Here is a 21,937-nt window from a genome sequence, read left to right as displayed (position 1 = left end):
ACTTGTAGGCTCTGAAGTCTTACATTGTTATTTTTTGTACATAATTCTTCATTTGTAAGTTCAACTTTCATGATAAAGAGATTGCATTAGTACTTGTATTAGGTGAATTGAAATATACTATTGTTTATCATTTTTACAGTGCAAATATTTGTAATAAAAAATATGAAGTGAGCATTGTATACTTTGCATTCTGTTCTAATAGAAATCAATATATCTGAAAATGTAGAAAAACGTCCAAAAATATTTAATAAATTTCAATTAGTATTCTATTGTTTAACAGTGCGATTCATCAAGATTAATTTTTTTGAGTTAATTGCATGAGTTAACTGTGATTGACAGCCCTAATAGTTACACAATATGCACATTAAGAGTTGTATGCTGCTCTCACTGTAGCACTTTACATTAAGCCATGCTGCAATTACTGTTCATAATATATTAAGATGATCAAGAAAATGAATATATGAGACAGCCAGTCAGAGGCAAGACAAGGATATTTGTGTCCACCACTGCACAGTAAAGTGGTTGCTACTTATTAAACATCTTCTGTTTGATATCAAAATAGTAAAACAAATGATATCCCTAATTTCAACCAATTAAACATTCTCAACCTTTCAATGGCCTAATATTTATTCACCCTTACTTTCTCTTAAGCCACTGACTTCAGACTATAGAGTCTCACATGAACTTCATTTCTCTTTAAAAAGCCTTGTTTATAGAAAGTTTTTTTTGTATCAGAATGGATTAATATTACATGACAACAGCAAGATAGAGGTCAGCATTTTTATATACAACTGTGTCGTCTTGCAGAAGAACCAGAAATATTTTCCAACAAGCCAGAGTTGCTTTAATCATATCTGCAATAACTAAAAATGTTATCCATGGAACAATCCTTCATTATTCCATTTTGTAATATCCCAGGATGGATAAAAATCAATTATTAAAAAAAAAATCGGATTTTTTGGACAAAATAGTTTTTTTCCCCTCAAAAAGCATCCAAAGATAGTTTTAACTAAGATACATTATAGCTCAAAGATATCTCGTCATGGTATAGGGATTATAAATTCTAATTCTATAGTATGAGATATATTCATGTAATGTTGAAGAAAAGTTTTGTAAATGAGTTCCGATAGTTCATGGATTAGGGACCCAATCTTATCGGGTCTGTATAGATTATTTAGGGTAATCTTTCTATCTACCCAATGGGACTCAGTGCTCAGTCTGGAAGATACCATCAGAGATGCTTAGTTTTTCAGTTTTCAAACTGTGGATGTGTGTCTCCAGAGACAACACGCTTGTTAACAGCAAAAAATGTTTTTAAATAAATAAATAACTAGAGGTGAGAAATAACAGACCTCAACCCTATTGTCCCTCTGCAAATTTGTGTACACAGAGTCAATCCCTTACCTTTCCCTAAAAGTGCAAAGTTTCAAAAAGTTCAATGAATAGAAGATTATTGGGGCGAAAGAGATCTGGACAATGAGAAGTCTGGAGAGAAATGTGAGGACGGAGGGACAGGCAGTAAAAACAAAAGTGAAACTGTTTGAGCAGCATATACCAGAAGTCTTGAGGTCTTTCCGAGTATAGCCTTCATTGGATTTGAGATCCAGAAGGGAAAACCTATAATGGTAGCCTGCCGTAAAAGAGACCCAGTTTGGGAATATTTTAATGAAGTTCCTCTACCTGTGGATGAGACAGGCATGCGTGCAAAATGCAAACAGTGCAACAAAGAAATGCAAGGCCTGGTTGCCCGAATGAAACAACATCATGAGAAGTGTTCCTTCTCAGGAGGAAGCTGCGTTGAAGATGATGAAAGGAACATGTCTGAACATGCAGGATCTTCAGGTTGGTAAACTTTTATTTCATACTTCTTTCCTAAGGACTGGCTGTCTTCCTTCTGGACTATTCTTGAATTCTCATGTTTGTGCAAAATATATAGTTGTTACTCTACAGTACAGTTAGATGCAGTTGTGATAAAAAATAAAAAGCGGACATTGTAAAAGGAAGATCTGCCTATCTCACCTTTAAAGTAGTACTGAGTGTCAGTGCAATGAGTAATACTAAATGAGCAGTATGGGAATAATAATTAAATAACTGCATTGACTTATTTTGTTTAGGAGAATCTATCCTCAACATACAGGATTCTGAAGACTATCCATCTTCATGATCACCACCATTTTCTATAGTTTCAGAGTTATCTGCCAATGATAGTGCTTCAGTCACATCATATATGTCACACAGCCACAGTATATCACTTGTAGCAAAAAATCTCCATCATCCAGAAACAACCATAGATAAGTTTGTGATAAGAACCAGCAGATTACAAAAAGAGGTAATTGATGAAAAAATTGCCCGGTTTGTTTATGCAACAAACTCTCCTTTCTGTATGATTGAGAACCCACACTTCATTAACATGGTTCAGTCATCAAGACCAGGATATAAGCCACCCCACAGAACAGATGTCACAGGCAAATTGCTGGATAAAGTGTATGAAAGAGAAATAGATCAGTGTGCAAAAGGTCTAGAGGGTGAAATTGTTAACCTGAGTCTTGATGGGTGGAGCAATGTCCACCATGATCCAGTTGTATGTGCTTGTGTGACAACAGAAGAAGGGAATGTCTTCCTTCCAAACAACTGATACATCAGGAAATGCACACACAGCAGAATACTTACAAGAAGTAGCAGTAAAAGCTGTAACAAACTGTGGAAAAAAACCTCAAAATGTCTAGTACGCAGCTTGGTCACAGACAAGGCTGCAAATATATCCAATATGAAAAGAAATTTAGAAGGGAGTCCCAAGCTAATAACATACGGTTGCAGCGCTCATTTGATACACCTCCTAGCCAAAGACTTCAGTGTTCCAGAAATGAAGGCTAATGTTGTTGAAATTGCAAAATACTTCCTTAACAACCACTTTACAGCAGCCGCTCTGAAAAAAGTGGGAGGAACCAAGCTAACTCTCCCACAAGACATGTGCTGGAACTTAGTAGGGGACTGTTTTGAGCACTATATCAAGAATGGCCTAATCTGATGAGAGTTTGTGAACAAAAATGGGAAAAAATAAGATGGCACTCTCACAGCCAAAGTTCTCAACGTTAGGCTTCAGAGAAATGCTGAACACATGCCGAGTACCCTGAAAACTTTTTCTGAAGCCTTGAACAAATTGCAGGGAAATAGCTGTTTTATTGCTGATGCCGTTGAAATTTGGAAGGCACTGAGTGAGATCTTAAAAAGAGAAATATGCAATGACAGAGTTAAATTACATGTATTAAAAAAACAAATGGGACAAGCACTATCTCCAGCTCATTTTCTTGTAAATATTCTCAATATTCGGTACCAGGGTCAAACCTTAACTGCTGAAGAAGAGGAGTTGGCTCTGACATGGACATCCAGCCATCATCCCTCCATAATGCCAACAATAATAAATTTCAGAGCTAAGGGTGAACCATTCAAGAAATATAGGTTTGCTGATGATGTTTTAAAGACAGTCACACCAGTGAACTGGTGGAAATAACTTAAGCACTTGGGATTCAGAGACTGTTGAAGTGATCATCTCACTTTTAACAGCAGTAGCTTCTTCTGCCAGTGTAGAAAGAATACTTTTCTTCCTTTGGACTAATTCATTCCAAATTGAGAAATCTTTGGGACCTGAAAAAGCAGGAAAGCTTGCTTTACTTTTCCAGATTATGAACAAACAGGAAAATGAGGGTGAAGGCAACTGAGTTAGCTGCAGAAGTCAATATTTTCTCATGTTGACCTGGCTGACAGTCTATTTAATTTTTTTTTAAAATATTTCATTTAACTATTTTAGTTAAAAACAATTTTAACAAAAACAAACCTGATTTAAAAAAACTTGAATGTTTAACTAAAATTCAAAAATTCATATGCTTGTTTTGTTAAAATATTATAGGTTTGATGTTGAAGAAAAAAATGCAGAATACATAACACTATTGTTTTAGTTAAAGAAAACAATTTAAATGTCTGTCTGGTGATGTTCTCCTCCTAATACAACATGGCAAGAAAATCCTCCAAATATTAATGATTAACCTGTTGAATTGGAGATATTTATGAAGCCATTGGGAGGTGAACTATCTGCATCAATTACTTTTGGTAAATGAAATAAACAATCATTTTCTGATATAGCTGTAAAACTAATCTGAAAAGTTTTCAAAATAAATCACTTAAAAATGTATAGTGTGTACCTTCTAAAAATGAGACCTACATCTATCTCTGAGTTGTGAAAAATATGTATTAAGGTATGTATAACAACCAACAAGAATGTACTTTTATGTGGAAATCCATGATTCAATCGAGTCTTCCTGACTAGTGATTTAAATCAGGATTTAAATCAAATCCACCCTGTTAAGACTCATTCTCAGTTGCTTGGAAATAGAATTGCAAGAGCATGCTTTAATTTTTGAGATTCTGGGGTCCAAGTATGCCTGACCAAAGAGCCTCAATTTCCTTCACAAGAACATCAGGTCCTGTTGAATAAGGCTATCAGAAATAAAGCTGCTTGGTTGACAGTATTTCTTTTAAATACAGTTTAAATATCAAAGGACATGATAACCAAGCAGCATTACAGAGAATTTTACAAATTACAGGGTTGGGATGTTGATAAGAATTCTCCCCAAACAGAAAAGATATTCTGTTATAGTGAAAAGAAAAGGAGTACTTGTGGCACCTTAGAGACTAACCAATTTATTTGAGCATGAGCTTTCGTGAGCTACAGCTCACTTCATCGGCTCACGAAAGCTCATGCTCAAATAAATTGGTTAGTCTGTAAGGTGCCACAAGTACTCCTTTTCTTTTTGCGAATACAGACTAACACGGCTGTTACTCTGAAATCTGTTATAGTGATCCAGTCTGTGCAAGGAGAGAAAGACCATTAGTCATTTTGAGTTCTTTTCCCACCCAAGCAGTAGTTTGTTGTAAATCTCTAGTTTGGAGTCTCATTCCAGCAATCAAACCAAATTCTGCTCCATATAGTTAATCTCAGCAACTAAAGTTGCTAGTGAAATTTTGTTCAAGTTTTTGCAGTCTGAAGCTTCAGCAGCTCATCATTCTGAGGGATGAAAATTGTTGAGATACACATATGGTGATAATTGCCTAATTTTGCAAATGACCGAACTCTCATCTTCTCTGTTGCCCTTTGCTAAGAGCTCTGTTGTTTTTTCTCTTGGGAATTGTGGTCTATTAAGTGACCATTCATAATTCCCATTCATAATGAGGGCTTCTAGAAGCAGTGTGGAGTATGTTTTCTGTTTATTCCCAGCTATTGCACAAAAATTTTCGAGAGTTGCATGGAATGTGGCATTAGCATGTTCTGCCTCTTTCATTTTCTCTAGTAGGTTAAAGAAGACAATTTACATATTGAAGAATAAATGTAGATTTTAAAAGGTACTTTAAGAGGTAATTTGGCAGAACCTGAACTTGTCCTGTGCCTGGTCTTGTCTGAATAAACTTCTGAACCACTCCAAGGCACCAGTTGCATTCAAATGTTGCTCGGTCCCAGCTAGAGGTCTGACTGCAAACCTTTTAAATTCACTCCTGGGAGAGGGCAGAATATTCCAACCAAGTGTAAGGACCCGCCCTCCCCCGCAGCTTCTCTTATGTATACATTTCCTCCCTTTGCTCTGCCCCTAATTAACACACCTTACTGCCCATACCATGAATAGAGGTGCCACCAATTAACCATCAGCAAATAACTAAAAGCCAGAATTAGACAATTTAACTATTTTCCAGTCTTCCAATGGGCAGCTGCAGAGCTGCCTTCGTTCCTGTTACCAGATAATACTATACAAATAGAATCATACAATATCAGGTTTGGAAGGTACCTCAGGAGATCTAGTCCAACCCCCTGCTCAAAGCAGGGCCAGTCCCCAATTTTTGCCCCAGATCCCTAAATGGCCCGCTCAAGGATTGAACTCTCAACCCTGGGTTTAGCAGGCCAACGCTCAAACCACTGAGCTATCCCTCCCCCTCTTTTAATCAACACTTAAAAGAATGCTCAGATCTCTAAAATAAGGGCAACTGAATGGACAAGAAAAACCAACTCTGTAGTGTGCACCCTGAAGGTAGGTTCTCTTTTCCTAACCTTACTTGGAATGTTCAACTCAAAGGGATTGTAATACAGATATAGTTTGTTTATTTAACCCTTCAACAGATAAACCCTTGTGCCATAGCAGGCTGCCCTCCACAATAGATAAGGTAAGGTAATAGGAGGAGAATATTGGTCAGTAAGGGCTTCCCACTGCAGCTGGAGGGCCCCCCTGAGGTCTTCCAGATTAATCAGTCCTTCAGTTTCCTAAAGACCTGGGGTGATGGGTTCACAGCTTTCTTCGGTCATTTTCTTACCATTTGCTTGCATTACAGAATTATGCAAATTCAGAACTACACGGGCATTCTGAAATATTAATTGAAACTGAAGTTAGCTGAACAGCTTTGGCAGGAACATGATGAAATAGTTAACCAAGATCTGAAGTCCCAGGTGCTTGGAGACCAACTTACAAGATGAGACTCAAAGGGATGCCAAGTAAGAAGGCACCTTTTGTATTATATCAAAAGAATAAACGTTTCAAATGTTTTGGTTAAGAACTGAGGTTTTTGCCAAATGAAACGCCTCCATGCTATAGAAAGTGAAATTTCTAAAAAAAAATAAAAATAAAAAGCAAGCAGCACTGAAGTGACCCTGACAGCAGTGCTGTCTGAACTCAGGATTACAGAGAGGATACTGCTGTACAAATTTGGAGATCATATTCTGATGGATTTATTGCAGCCTTGGAATAAGGATGCTGGACTTCCCCTTTGACTGAGGCAATGCACAAAGATACATTTGCAAATGAGAAGGAACATGACTCTAAGACTCTGGTTCCCTTCATTATATCATGGCTCAGACCGTGGACAAAAGGATTAACCTTAAGAGGACCTAGAAGCCCATGCTCAGATTCTTAAATTTCATAATGTGAACTAAGTAATTCCCCAAAAGTAGTATTCTGCTCAGAGAAAATAGAAAGACTGCTCTTGACAAAATCTGGACCAAATCCATTGTCAGAAAAACAAACAAACAGTAAGTACTAAGAGATGCTGCCATACTACAGTGGGAAGCCCCAAATACCTCACAGTTAGGGTCTCGAGAAGTTGCCATCTGATCTAAAATGAAGACAGCCTTGGAGAAAGAAGGCTCAACATCATCTTCCAAGGTTTGTAACTACCTTTTTAAAGGTCCAGGATGTGTCAGAGAGCCATTTGCACACAGATGCCCCTGAACACAAACTCTTAAGCACTGCAGATACCTTCTAGTTCATCAGGTCCTTTGGAGCCACTTCCCAGAGCTGTTTTCTCCCTACTCCCAAAACACTGAAATTCACTCTGAATTTATGTTTTGAGAAGGTACAAAGTTACCTAAAAAGTCAAAGATGGTGGGTCCTGGGAGAAGTCCACTCCCTATCCAAAGTATCATAACTACAGCAATGAATGAAAAAAATTAGAGGCCTTTTTATGACTACCCTAAATAAGATCCTTATTCTCAGGAACAAAGTCACTTTTCAGATTTAAGAGTGTGTGCTGCTTGATCAGCATGACTATTTATAGAGCCCCCATAATGGCATGTCAAAGAACATATAAAAATATAGGGTTCCTGTCCCAAATAGCTTTTAGTCTAACATGACCATATACAAGTAAAAATTCTGTTTGTGTAGTAAGTTACTTTAAACACAGAGCCAGAAAATGAGGAAGTTACTGTCCCCATAATGCTAAATCAGCTATGCTGCACATCCTGTACTTTTGGCATTTAACTTGGATATATTAAAAGATACATTTAAGACGAAACAAACACAAAGAAGTACGAGGTACATGCGATAGAGCCAACCAAAGGTTACTATGATAACCTTAAAATTAAGTGTAACCCACACATATGCTTTATACTGCATCATTTGGCTTTGTTTCTCCAGAGGAGCAGAAGAGAATGCAGCAGTGTGGAGGAAGGAGATATGGTAACATGGAGGATCTTACTTGGATACTGAGTGTCTGCACATGTGCAGAGAGTACGGCATAGTAACTCAGAAAGACCCAGAAACTTCCAGAACAGAGTAGTAGATATCAGACACTCAGTTGCTGTTCTGAGGCTGTATAGGAAGTTTTCACTGTGGGCTACTCACCAGCAATCATACTCTAGTCACCCTCGGAGAGCTGAGCCAATCATAAAGCATTAGATGAGGTGGTCATAAACAGAGGTGCTAAAAGTGGCCCCATGGACTCAACAGGTGACTGACACAGAAGCAAGAGACTATCTGCTGTGAGGGCTAGGTCCCAAGCCCTGATCCACTTTGGACATGGGCTGCAGATTTCCGTTTCCTCACAACTGAGAGCACCTGTCAGCTATTAACCCAAGGCTTACAATGCTGCTAGCTGTGGAGGCCCACACTGTTTGCTGACAGGGTTCTGAAGTGTTTGAAAGGACTGAAATGCTGCCATTTCTCAAGCTCTGAAGAGTCCAGGTGACATACTGTGGTCACACTACAAAGAGCGAGAAAGCACCTGTTTGAAGATCAGAGGGGAATGTGTTTTGATAGGTGCACTAATGTACAGAAAACATTATGTTAAAACCTTGTATTTGAATGTTTGTAACAGAAATAAAAGGGGGAAGTCTGTATAAGGAACACCAGCAGACTACGGTTTAATAGCTTTTATTTAAAAATTATTCACAGCATTCCAAATACTATTTACCATGTTATGCGCATTAAATGTTTGTTTTACTAAGAAAAGGTATGGTGCTCTCTCTGAAGCTGACTGGGAACTATTCGCATCCATTTATCAAGGTTTACATAAAATAGCCCTGAATTTTAACTGTCATGTTTTTTGAAGTCATTAAAAGACAGAACTCTAGCCTGGGCTTCAGCAAAGAGCTACGCTGAGGTGCAGTATAGTTGGACACAATATTGCATGAGCAGCCCATGTTCCCCATTACATAAACACCAAGTCAAAAAGTGAAGCGTACTATGAACTGAAGTTTTTGTAGTCTAATTTTGTATTTCAATTAACTTTTGTTTAAAAGAATTAAGCTCTGTACAGTACAAGCCTTACACCTGCAAAACTTAATGTTCAGCATATTATAAACTCCACATTTGCAAAGATTATAAAGTTCGAGGAGTATGGCTCATAATATAGAGCCCTTTAATCATTGAAAGCCTTCAGCCTGTAGTTCTACATGACCTCCCTTGAGACAGAGAGGACATGAGTTGAAGGATTAAAACAAGAAGTGTCTCCTGGGCTTAAAGAGTGTTGACTACAAGGGAAGAAAGAGGGCAGTGAAGACCTAATGAAATCATTATGAAAAGGGCTAGGTCTATTCTTGCCAAATGTAAGGAAAGTTCTGTCTGTCTTTCTCTTCTAGAGACTAAGCTCTGGCTTTCCAACACTTAAGAGGGATGCAAACTGGAGAGCTCCTTCCCACAGGACGACACCTGCCTGACAACTAGCAGCAGCAGCAACATGCACTTAGCACCTGCTGAGTACAGGCAGAAAAAACTCCCTAGGCATTACCATACTCTAAAATGCCTAATTTAGTCAGAAAGGAAAAAGATGAAAAAAAAACAAACACTGGAAGTCGAGCCTTGCCATCTGAAGAGCTGCCTCCACCTAATTAGAAATGTTAACATGCTTTATAAGGAGAGACACATGTTGAGCACCAATTTTTTTTTCCTGTATACATCTGCTGATGGACATCCTACCCAACAGCAGAAGAATGTCTGGGTTGACAAGGATACTGCAGAAGAAATGTAACAGTTTCAGCTAAGGAACTACATATTCCAGGTTGCCAGTATTTTACTATGAACTTTAAGTAATTCCAGACAGCCCAGTGTTTACTACAGCATCAAGTAAAACAAAATTCTCCAAAGAATTCATCCTACTGTTTACAGTGTTCGCTTTATTATAGTGCCTCAGTTGTGAGTGGCATTTCATAATGAAAGAATGAACAGGTCCCTTGCCTTGAGAAATGTACAAGCTGAATTCTGAATAGCACACAAAGGGATGACAAAGGGGGGAAGGGAATACTGATAGACAAAAGTCAGCTAATTGTCACATAAGTGATTTTGAAGAAGAGGGGTCAAGGAAATACGAACAAAACTTGCTTGTTCAGTGAATTAAGTCAAATAGTTGACTTTCACGGGTGGACATTAACATATGACCAAATTCACCAAGAGGCAGATGCAGGACCATGACTTGCCCAAACAAATAAGTTGCTAAGATCTACCTTAGAAATAAAGATATCGGAAAATATTTATCGTTCACCATAAGTGTCATTTTAAACACCTGGCAGGTTAAAACTTGATAGGGAAGGTGTAAAATATACATATTTGCCTCTTTAAAGCAGATAGATACAGGATTAAACAGAGGGTCCACATTCTGTGAGAAAAGTAGTGCTCAATAACATTAAGCCTCGCTGTATCTGACTTAAGCATGAGGAGAACAAGATGCAAATGGCCAAAGGAAACAAAGTAATATCACTATAGACAACCTCTCTGCAACAATACATGGGGCTTTAAAAGTACAGATGTATATGGAAACTTACATTAAACACAGGTGGAAATATGGGACAAAACATACATGCTTTAACTAAATTTTGCTATTACCTTTACTTTCACTGATTACATATATATAAAGAAAGCAAATAGCTTTTAAAAAACATCTAGCTATTTCAATAAAGAAATGCAGGTGTAAACTGAAAGCTCTTGGGTTTTTTTAAAAAGAGTCACGCAGTCCCTCTGCAACAATTTGTCTTAAGTGTTAGATTTAGGAAGCATTCCTCACTGAAACAGAGTAATTGGTGTAAACGAGAGTGAATGAAATTAAGCCAAGGCAGTCAAAATATGTTTTTATTTTTGATCATGGAAGTTTCTCCTATATCTAACACTGCACAAGGTATCTTGCACAATGAAAAGGTAAGCAGAAGTCCCTTACAGTGCCTCGCTTTGCCAGAGAATCACCGCAGTCTGCTGGCAAAGTCCGCTTGCTGGACTTTTTCTGCTCATGTTCAACTGCATCTTCAATTATAGGCTCAAGCCTCATCTGGACAAACACCAAAGATTTGGATCAATTTCTTTTCATTATACAGTGAGGAAAGATCTAAAAGCCTTTTAAAAACTTTTGCAATCTTTAGAAAACTGTATAGAACTCACTGGTGTTTAAATAAAAAGAAAATGCAAAAACCCAGTGAGGCTCTAGCCATAAACTCAGTAGTCTCTAAAAGTAGGGTTTTGAGCTCAAATTTGACATGTATAAATAAATCCTAAACCCCAGGTTTTGTTTTTTAGCTGCAAGGTTTTTAGATCTGTACATGAGACTTGTTTTAGAATTTAGCACAAACAGTGCTCTAGCCAAGGGTATTTGAGTACCATATCTGCTATACAGCCAAGTGAAATTTATCAGCAGAATCTTAAAGGTTACTTGTGTTTTTCTTTGGGACAAGTTTGTTATATTAAAAAGTCTACCTTTGTCTATATGTTTATGCTGTAATTCTCCCCCCTTTTTAAGAATATAATTTACTGCTAATATTTCTTATATTGTATCTAGATAAATTTTCTTCATAAATACATGCAGTTCCATCTTGTTACCTCTGTGAGGATTGTGGTGTCATACGAAGGTTGATACTTTTCTTTTTCATGTGCAGTTCGCTTCTCCATCTTTTCTCTGTCTGTTTTCTGTTTCCTGTCTGCTCCTTTTGGCTAAAAATGAATAGTTACATGAGCAAGCAGACAGAAAACAGCTTTGCAACTGAAATATGGGCCTAAAAATCAGCCATTATAATGTAAACAAAAAATTTACTTGGGACCATTATTTACAACTATTACCTTAAAAACTTTAATTTGGCAGCTGGCTGAATGCAAATGATCTGTGTATTCTCCATTTTCAGTCTGCTTAAAAGTGTCAACCTGAATCCTAAAAGGAACTCCTTTTTCACCTCCATGTTTACGTGGGGTAAATTCAGTGCTGATGCAATGTACCTGAAAAACAAAGTGAACCTGTATTCCATTCTGGGCATATTCTTAATTCTTTTGCCACCATCATTATATAAATTTCTCTGACAGGGTGAGCAACAATTTATGGCTTATCCAGGAAATGAACCTGGAAATCCAAGGCAGGTAAGAACAAATTCCTGTATCTTTGCCAGCCGCACAGGCTTGGAAGTCAGTAAATAGGGACAGGTTTAAACCTATCAATACATCACCTATATAATCCCAAAAAAGTAATACTTTAACTCCTATATCTTTCACAAAATTAAAGAACTGTTGTGGATCCTCATCAAATGTAACTAAAATAATCCCTCTCAAGTTCTCATACAAGATCTTAAGACAAATATAAGAGCAGAACAACTACATGAATCATGATGAATAAATTCAAAGATTTTTCCAGTATAAAATGGTATAATTTAGCTAGCCTGAACAGTAAGTATATTTTCTTTAATATAATGTCTTGCAATTTCTATCAAAACCATTTACTGGAACGATTTTTAAATCTGATTTGAGGCTGGGATTTTCAAAAAGGATGCTAATGGAGGTAGGTGCCCAAGTGTCAATGAATGGCAGTGGGAATTGATACCTAACTCCCTACAGCTTTTTGAAAATACCAGAATAAAGGCATTGGGTTTAATGAGACATGTGAATACCATGGCAGTAAAAAGGTCCAATAAGAACAGAGTGCTATACTAGGAAACAATACAACAGTTACAATGTTGTAGGGCATTAAATACTTAGTATATCACCAATGCCACCACACTGCGCACTCCCACCTTCCAAACAGTAAGAGTTGACTAAGCTTTTCTTCATGCTGTTAGCACATCCTGAATGGTTGAAAATATAACTGTACAAACAAACATAAAATGGATGGCTCATTACACACTCTTTACTCCCTTGCAGCAAAGCCTGACATGGAAGCAGACATTGTAACAATTGTGTAATTCCTTGACAAAAGGAAGAATTATTACTGTCAAGGTACAGTAGCACAACATTATCTACTGCCAACGTGGAAACAATCTACCTGATTTAGCAGGCTAAGGAATATTGCCACCTCTCGCTTTGCACTTTTTCTTCATACCAATGCCTGATTTTTGAGATAAAATTATCCAGAAGGAAGACTATAGCATAATACAAAGGATTCTAATGAAATTTAATTCCATGGAATAAATCACTTAGAAAAAAAACCTGTCTTGAATATAATAAACAATCTGTCAAGAAGCTAACATCTTATCAATCAGGTAAGTAAGAGAACTGAAAATCTGCTTTGAAATCCAGTGATTTCAAATGCTTTCTCTATTGGTAAAGCAGATTCAGTTCTATTTGTGTCCTCATGCAGGAGCCCTATTAACTGGAACTGAAGTAACAACAGTTATTTACAAAAACTGCTTTGAAAATACACCTCCCTAAATATTTATCCATACAAGATGCAAGAGCTAATCATTAATTTTCAGTTAAAACACACTTTCATATTCATTTTATTGATCGGTTTTAAAAAGCTGCTTCTGTTCTAAGCTATGTTTAAAACTCTCATATCAAGATGAAAACTCAGCTAGCATCACCTACAGAAGAAGCAGTTGCATGGATCTAAGTTTCCAAAAATGATGGATCTATAAAGGAAAGAATCACATAGCACAACTACCATCACATTCATGACCTGACAAAGACCAAATCAGTACACATCCAGTAAAGCAAAATCTCAAACCTGAATAAAGGCGGATGTACGCTTTCCAGGATCCCACAGAAATTCGACTGCATTGAGCTGGCTTGGATTTGTCTTTAGATCAATTACTCCAACAGACATTGGAATATCTACATAAAAATGAAAGTATATGCTATAGGAACACAGCGAGGATTTGAATGGTTTGTTTCGAATAAAAACCCATTAATCTGCAAACTCATCTACAGTGAAATGTACTGTAAATTACCACACAAGGGATGACAAAAATTGGTTGTTTAATGACAGTGATTTTCTGATAAAGATGGAGATGTGTACTTAATTTCTGGGGAATAATGTGAGGTGGTCTCATGGGTTTTACTGTAAATCTTATGAAATCTGCAATAATTACATTTTTACAGTATATTAGCAATAAAGAGATTTCTCTCGTGTTCCCCTGACTACCAGAACACATTTTGCTCTCAAAGAACAAAAGGGTTATTAATTGAATTATTTAGTGTTGCTGTTGTTTTCTGTAATGTTAGATGAAGGCCATTAGAGGTTTTCATGGAAAATTCACAATGTAACATTATTGAAAACATTTATATAAATCTCAAGTATCCTAACACAACAAGCAGCATACAGACATTGGTATGTATGCTTTTGCTATCCCCACTGTTGATATATAAATTGATGCTATTCATATAAAGACTAAGTCTCTTATTTTAACCCTAGATAATAAGGGAACTGAGAGACGTACCTAAGTCAAGAAGTCTGTCCCCAGGGCGATTCCACTTCCAACCTTCCAGTTGCTGGTGCTCTGTATATTGCAACCTTCTGTCATGGAACACAACTCTTATGATACTCTAGTCAGAGGAAGAAAGTTAAAGATTAGTCTTAGAATCAGTACACATTAAAGAGGAGATTGAAATACGTACCAGTGATAAATACCACACACTTGTAGAACAAAATCAATGGGAAGCACCTAATCCAACTTTATTTAGTATAAAGTCTCAGAACACTTTAGACTAAGTAATACCGAAACAAAAGGTGTAAAGAAGGGACAAGAAACAGAGTATGGTTCAGCTGCAATATAAAGTGAAATGGAGAGCTGAGGCAGACACTGCCCGAAAAGGCTGTTACAGATTATGTCAACTGCAGAGGATAAGGCTCTCACGCAGCGCAGTGGCCAAATTACATGGATAGAGTGAGGCAAGCATTAGGACAATCATAGAACAGGTCAACCAGAAAGGTTATAACTTCAGTTTCACTCACTCACTCTGAATAGCACTAATCTATGGTTTGAACCAAATTTATAGAAGAATTTGCTGGAAAAATCAGAAATAAAGGTAAAATCCTGCAGTAATCCACAAAATTCAATATTTAAACTTAAATGAGTCACCTAAAAATCTGCAAAAAAGTGTTTTGTACAATTTCTAAACAGGAGTGCATTAGTTGAAATATTTAAAGTATAATTGTGACTCCAACAGTTCAGAAAATTAATAAATGGATAAATCAATGTGTTTGTGTAAAAAAGATGTATTACTAGATAAACATTAAGACCTTGTACTACACAAGGAGGACTTCAATTTATAGTTAGCACTGACAAACTGCCAATTCTAGAACTATTCCCACTCTTCTAGATACAATGTTCATCTAAAAGATTACAAAAGGACACCATTACTTTGAAATCTAGACATTTTTTTAAGAAGTTAAAAATAGGTTTCAAATACTATGCATGCCCCTGAGTAGCCCTTCTAAATTCTGTGGTTTTACAACCACATCATCTCTCTCTCAAAAAATAAAAAAGTCTCTCTCTACCCAGTTGTGTGAACATGTACAGGAACAGGGAAAGTTACTATACGGGGGAAAGAGAAATTGGCGGTTCACAAAGGGCTGCCAAATGCACAAAGCACTCAAATACAGTGTTTTGGTTTAATTCATATCCTTGCCTTGCGTTACCTTCGGCAAGACACTTAGGATCTGTTTTTCTAAGGTGATGAGTACTCACAGCTTCCAACTGACTTCAACTGAAGTTGCAGGTGTTCAGCACTTCTGAAAAAAATCAAGCCCATAAATCTTTGTGCTTCAGCTTCCTCTATCTGCAAAATGCGATAACTGACAGCAAAACACAAAGCTTTATACGGGACAGAGTCAAAGTGCTAATTTCATACTTTCAGACGTTTAGGTTTCTTGAAGTTTAACTTCAGCTCTGAATTCCAAAGGGCTTTTGTCTGTTTTTTTGTTTAAACTACAACAGTCTTGTACATAAAAAAAACAAACAAAAAACCAGTATGTTATGACATACTCTCAATATTAATTTTAAACAAACAATGATTGTGTCTGGTTTCCTCATTGTTTTCTTTTTAAATATTTATGACAGCTACAGGGAGGTAAGGAGGAGAACACCCTGCAAAGCTTCTAAGTAAAAGGGAAGTAGGGGCTCATGGAAGCCATCTGGGAATTAGGTCTAGAGACCTGCACAACTGATTGATCCTCTGGTGCCAGAAAAAGTATGCAGAGCTCTGTAAGCTACCTATGCTGGGCTCCTGCTGATGCCTGCTACCTTGCACTTTGCAAATTCCAAAGCCCTTTAACTGGCTTATAATAGAAAACAAGTCTTCAATCTTAACTATGGAGCAGCTACCGTTCTCCCTAATAATGCTCAACTGTGATTAAAAAAATTATTTGTTATTCAGAGCAGACAATGTACAGTCACGATCACAGTAATCAAAATAATGAAGTCTCTATCCCAAAGAGACTGAATCCTGCAAGATAGAAGATGGGTTGCAATGGAAATCTAAGAGGTGAGACACCATTTAGGGTTTTTTAAAACTGCCTTCTTATGGGCCTTCCTATATACATATAGGATGTTCTTCTCTTCTGTCAGCAGGGCAGGTCAGTTGAAGGTAAAAACCAAATATGCAGACCAAAAGAATATCTGATTTTTAGAACCACCATCTTGATAGCATTCCTTCAAAATATGAACAGCTTCCATACCAGGGGAGACTACAAAGATTAGGACTGTTTAGTTTAGAAAAAAAGACAGGCAACTAAAATGGGATATGATAGCAGTCTAAACAAATATGACTAGAGTGGAAAAAGTGAATAGACAAATGTTATTTTCCCTTTCCCACAACGGAACAGCTTCCATAACCCTGATCATCTTTGTTGCTCTTCTCTGAACCTTTTCCAGTTCCACTATATCCTTTGAGATGGGGCGACTATAAGTGGACAGAGTATGAAACGTGTGCACACCATGGATTTAAGATACCACTTAAGTGTTATTATGTCAAGTCACTCAGATTTGATTTTATCCAGCCATGTTAACTAGAAGGAAAATACTTAATTTTCCTTTAATATTCCCTGGCTCCCAACCAGAGTAAGCTATGAGGTTTTCAACCTGCAGGTTGTGACTGCTTCTACTTTCTTTATGGTTAGGTTAAGAGGTTTGGGGGAGAAAGGGTTCCAAATTTTTTTCCTGTTGCAATGTGGAGTAAGAGTAGAAAAAAAGTTGAAAACCACTGGACTAACTTGGCAAGCAGCAGTAATCTCTCATTACTATTATCTAGAGAACAACTCTACTTCACCTTCACTAGCTTTCCACTGGTCTCCGGCATGTCTCCAATCTTCCGATTATCTAGCATCCGTATTTCATAGGACTGACCTTTAGAGAAAAAAGTTTGTATCAATGATACGGTGACATACAAAGCTTCTCTCTCTGTTTAACGCAGAGAACATTTGGTTTATATTCAGCATGTTGTAGTAACATAAGGTTAAGGAACTCTCATAGGGAGTTTTCAGTTTCTAGCTGGTTGCATAAGAATAAAGTGAAACTTTTACAATATTGCTGAAACTACTGATACTTCCAAACCCTAGGTATCCTACTTTATGTCTAGTGCAAGTGTTTATTCCTATTTGGAAGAAAGGAACATAGACCACACCGAAAGCTGAATTCCTTTTTATCTGAAATAGCTGAAAGGCAGTATGTTGATGACAAAATAGAATATTCTCACAAGTACCATGTATTCAAGTACTGTGTATACCGTTTACAGCTGCATTTATGTACTGATTGCCTGTATTTTAACTTGCCTTAAACACATGCTGCCTATGAGGTAAAATCCCTTCCTATAACTTTCTAAAAGTGGCAGTCTTTAAAAGAGTTACTTCAATAAGCAAGAGCTTGATGAGTCATGCTGTCCTTTACTAAGTTTTTCTCAGTACAAAAGAAGCTAGGAGCAATTTATCTAAAACTGATAAGGAGCATTTTTCCTCCTAGACTGAAACACTACATATTTGGCAAGGCTAAATTTGTTCCTATTCAAGGAGGCAGGAGTAAACAGAGATCTTAAAAGGTTCACTAGGATGCACTGGATTTATTCCACCATTTTGAGTTCTCCTAAACTTTCTTTATTCCCCAACATCAACTGCACAAACATTATATTTACTGGCTTGTTTTACCAGATACCACCAGCAAAGGCTATAAGCGAAAAGCATCAGCTTTACATCCTTCATAAACAGTGAAAGAGCAGAACAAGTAATTCGAGAATCAATTCCTCATCCCACACTCATGCCGCTGCTCCGTAACTTTTAGGAAGAAATTACTCCCCACTATGAGTTTCCAGTTAAAAAAGCGTGACACTTAGTGTACACCAGAACCCTGTATTTTTTTTTATTTTATATATATATTCTACACACACACGCTGGTGGTCTTTCACATTGTAAGCACTTTATGATGTTATGTGTACCAGAGAAGGAAAATGGAAAGCAGATCAAGCATTTGTTACAGTAAATCTAGTAGTTTAAAATGTTACAGTATTCAGTAAATTGGAAAATGAATCCATACTATTCCTAAAAACAATTTCCTTTCTTTCTTAAATACCCTTTGCTACCTCTTCTTTCAATCACACCTAGTAGTCTATTTTTTGTTGAAATCGAAGTCAAATGTATCTTTTACTTTGTTCTAACAAAATTTAAGGCCAGGTCTACACATACAGCACTGCAATGGTGCAGCTGTACCTATACTGGGGGAATTTTATATAGAGTGTTTTGGGCACACATCCACTCGTATAGTTAGAAGGGCACTGGGAGGAGCACTGGTCTTACTGGCTGCCCCTCCCTGTACTCCATCTCCACTCTTCATACCACCAGAGTAAAGGCAACATAACAAGAAGTCCCTGGGTCTATCATAAACACACAAAAATCAAACCTTCCTTTGCCTTCATAGAAGCTATAAGGCAAGCAGTGTTAAGGAAGCCAAAGAACTTTGTTTTCATGCAGTATGCTTACCCTTCATAGCATTCACATGAAATCTGTGGATCAAACAACATTCTGGAGTCTATCCATCCAGCCCACATCCTATTGCAAAGCACACAACTCAGAAAATTCCCACCTACACCTCTAAGCCACTACCCTAACAGATTTACTCAGTAGATCTTAATTTTACCTCTTTCATCTGAGCCTTTCAAAATCCCAGGAGGCAATAACCAGGACTGTTTCAATATCTGAGGTTATGTCTACACTACAAAGTTAAGTTGACCTTAGTTATGTTGACGTACAGCCACCGCTGTAATTAAACTGCTGTTGCATGTCCACACTATGCTCCTTATGTCAGTGAAGCACATCCACAGTAGCAACTCTTGCACTGACACAGAGAGCAGTGCACCGTGGGTAGCTATCCCACTGTGCAACTGGCCGCAGGTTGTTTTGGGAAGGGTTTGCAATGCCTCATGGGGACAGGCTCAATGTCACATGATGCAGGTTTCTCAATCCCATCATTCCATGGGCATCCTACTAGGTTTCTAGCTGATTTTCAACTGCTCTGGTAACCTGCGGGCCAGCCATCTCTGCCAGAAAGTATGGATCCTGCACTGTTCTTAAGTATTTTGTTGAGTGTTATGAACACCAGGCTATAAAAGAGGAGCTCAGCAGGGACCTATTTGGCTGAGGGAGGCTTTGAAGGAGCATTTTAGCAATGAACCACAGTAATGTGTGTTGCTGTAGGGTGCTGAGTCTGGTATTGTTTGTTTGCATTGTGTTACCTCCTCCATCCATCAGAAAGTTAACCCTACGCAATTGACATCTGTTTGAAAATGTGAATGCCAGTGATGTCTGTTTTTACTTGTCCAGGGAACGTTAATTCTGTTTCTTTTCATTCTTCCTTAAAACCATGCCTCTTTTCCCAGAGGCAGAGGTTAAGCACCCCGACTGCTCCTCCCATCAACTCCACAACTCTGATCCCAGACCCCTCCTTGTAGAAGCGGCACGTCTGCAGCTCTGCACCACAGTGACTATTTGCCTTCTGCTATGCCTGCCGCAGCTCTGACTTTTTACACAGCACCGCTGCATGTCCCGATTGTAGGGCTTCTCCTCCAGTCCCCGAACAAGTTCCTGCGGCTGGAGCGGAGCTCTGCCTGCAGCGCCGCCTCTCCCCACAGACCCAGGGGATCCAGCACCTCCTGTATACTCCTGGCAGGAGCACATTTGCTGTGTGGAGCTGGCATGCTTAGCTGGGCAGTAGCTATATGAGCTCTCCACACCAACCAAAGAGAGCAATTTCAAAGCTTCCTGTGGCTTTAAAAGGATAGGGGTGCATGCCTGTATACTGGCTGCAGAGCAGCGGAGTTCAAAATGGTGACCAGAACGGTCACAGTGAGCATTGTGGGACACCTCCTGGAGGCCACATAGGGCGACATAAGCAACGCAGTGTCTACACTGACACTATGTCATCCTAAGTGCTTCGCCTCTTGTCAAGGTGGTTTTATTACGTCGGCACAGTAGAACAGTAAAAACTAGCGGGAGGAACATTGCAGTTTGTACACCTCCATAGTTATGTCGACGTAGGCTGCCTTACGTTGCCTTAACTTTGCAGTGTAGGCAAGCCCGGAGAGGTTTCAGTCAGCACCAACTGAGAATCAGACTTGCCTATATCACCTTGTCAGCTGGTCGGGTTGGATGAAGCATTATGTAATTAAGAGTAAAGTCTGGGTTTATCTAAGGAGTACGTTAGCAGATGCCATATCTAGCAGATTCAGGGCAAAAAACTTACCATGCTTTGGCATTCCCTAACCACATATTCAGGACAACCAGTGATGTATGAAACTAAGACATAACTGACAATCAGCTAAATTCACAGCTCAGTTCCTTTGCTTAGATACTACAGTGACTGGTACCATATTAATACCCAAGATGCATAGAATTCACTTAGATTAAAATCACTGAAAGTTTTAATGTATCCTCACACCCAGTAATCTAATCAAACATTAAACGTTACTACATTTACTCCAAAGAAGTCCAGGAGCAAAGCTTTTAGTGCTTGAATGTTGTCACACAGAAAATCAGACCATGTCATCAAATACTGAGACACTGACTGTGGCCAGTACCAGACGCTTCAAAGGAAAATGTAAGAACATTGCAATGGACAATTATGGAGGAAGTTTTCTCTGAACCCTTTCAATTAGTGGTTGGTCTATCCCAGAAACTTTAATCAAGTATTTATAAAGACAAATAACTTTAAACATTTGGATTCCAAAACACTAGCTTAGAGGATCAAAAGAAATGTATGACTAGCCAACAAAGCTATTTACAAAACTACACAAAGCTGTAACAATTTATATTTCTTTTAGACTAAGCTCTTTAGGGCAAGGACCTCATATCTACTAACCTTGTGCAACACCTAGCACAACACAGCCCCTTCATAATATTGCCCATTGCTTTTATAATAAATTTAGGTATTTTCCTGAACTATTCATAAAAAAATTACATATATTCTTCATTGAGATACCAGTGATGGAAATGCAATCTGAAAGACCCAGACAGGATAGTCCCACACAAATTCCCTTTCACATTCTGTACTTAGAGCCCAAACAATGTACTTACATGTAAAATATTTTCTTAGAAGCATTTATTTCAGTTAAATCCTTCTTGATTATATGTGGCCCCTTCCATCTTGGAAGATCCAAAACAAATACATGCAGTACACACATACCCCACTCCAAATATTGTAAGGTCAGAAGGGAGCATTATGATCTAATCAGACCTCTTACATAACACAGAGAATATATTATGGTCTTGTATTCAAATCACGTAAAAACTGCTATTACTCTCAAGGTGCTTAAAACAAATACAGAGAAAGTAGGTTATAAATATAAACACCACAAGATGAGATCCACAGTGACCTTATTCATGTGGAAATCCGAAGATATCATCTGTCATCATGCCAGTATTAAATGTAGGTACAGTCTGCATACATAGATTCTGGGCCTCAGAC

The 21,937-nt window shown here is 37.9% G+C and overlaps 2 protein-coding genes across 7 annotated transcripts in view; one reads left to right on the top strand and one right to left on the bottom strand.

The window, feature by feature from the left end:
• The window catches only part of FBXL2 (F-box and leucine rich repeat protein 2), a 156,264-nt gene extending 145,988 nt beyond the window's left edge, over positions 1 to 10,276 (top strand). Inside the window, exons 17-18 of one of the 2 annotated variants that reach the window (XR_012667162.1) lie at positions 6,373 to 6,532; positions 9,392 to 10,276. The gene's annotated coding sequence lies outside the window, so the exon portion shown is untranslated. The remainder of the gene's footprint in view (positions 1 to 6,372; positions 6,533 to 9,391) is intronic. The other variant, XR_012667161.1, reaches the window with a different exon arrangement.
• Positions 1 to 21,937, bottom strand: part of UBP1 (upstream binding protein 1) — a 60,674-nt gene that overhangs the window by 22,092 nt on the left and 16,645 nt on the right. For 4 of the 5 annotated variants that reach the window (XR_007355045.2, XR_007355046.2, XM_048838950.2 and 1 more), the window contains exons 3-8: positions 17,259 to 17,335; positions 14,429 to 14,534; positions 13,717 to 13,823; positions 11,850 to 12,002; positions 11,613 to 11,723; positions 10,960 to 11,067 (exon numbers count right to left, since the gene is read on the bottom strand). Coding sequence is in view for 3 of the 5 variants with exons in the window: in XM_048838950.2 (XP_048694907.1) it covers positions 10,960 to 11,067; positions 11,613 to 11,723; positions 11,850 to 12,002; positions 13,717 to 13,823; positions 14,429 to 14,534; positions 17,259 to 17,335 (662 nt within the window). In the remaining 2 variants the exon portion in view is untranslated. The remainder of the gene's footprint in view (positions 1 to 10,959; positions 11,068 to 11,612; positions 11,724 to 11,849; positions 12,003 to 13,716; positions 13,824 to 14,428; positions 14,535 to 17,258; positions 17,336 to 21,937) is intronic. The other variant, XM_048838951.2, reaches the window with a different exon arrangement.

This window comes from Caretta caretta, chromosome 2, assembly GCF_965140235.1.
Source record: "Caretta caretta isolate rCarCar2 chromosome 2, rCarCar1.hap1, whole genome shotgun sequence".
NCBI classification, from domain to species: Eukaryota; Metazoa; Chordata; order Testudines; family Cheloniidae; genus Caretta; species Caretta caretta.
The sequence above is the reverse complement of the archived record's forward strand: the minus strand, read 5'-3'. Positions and strand labels throughout refer to the sequence as shown.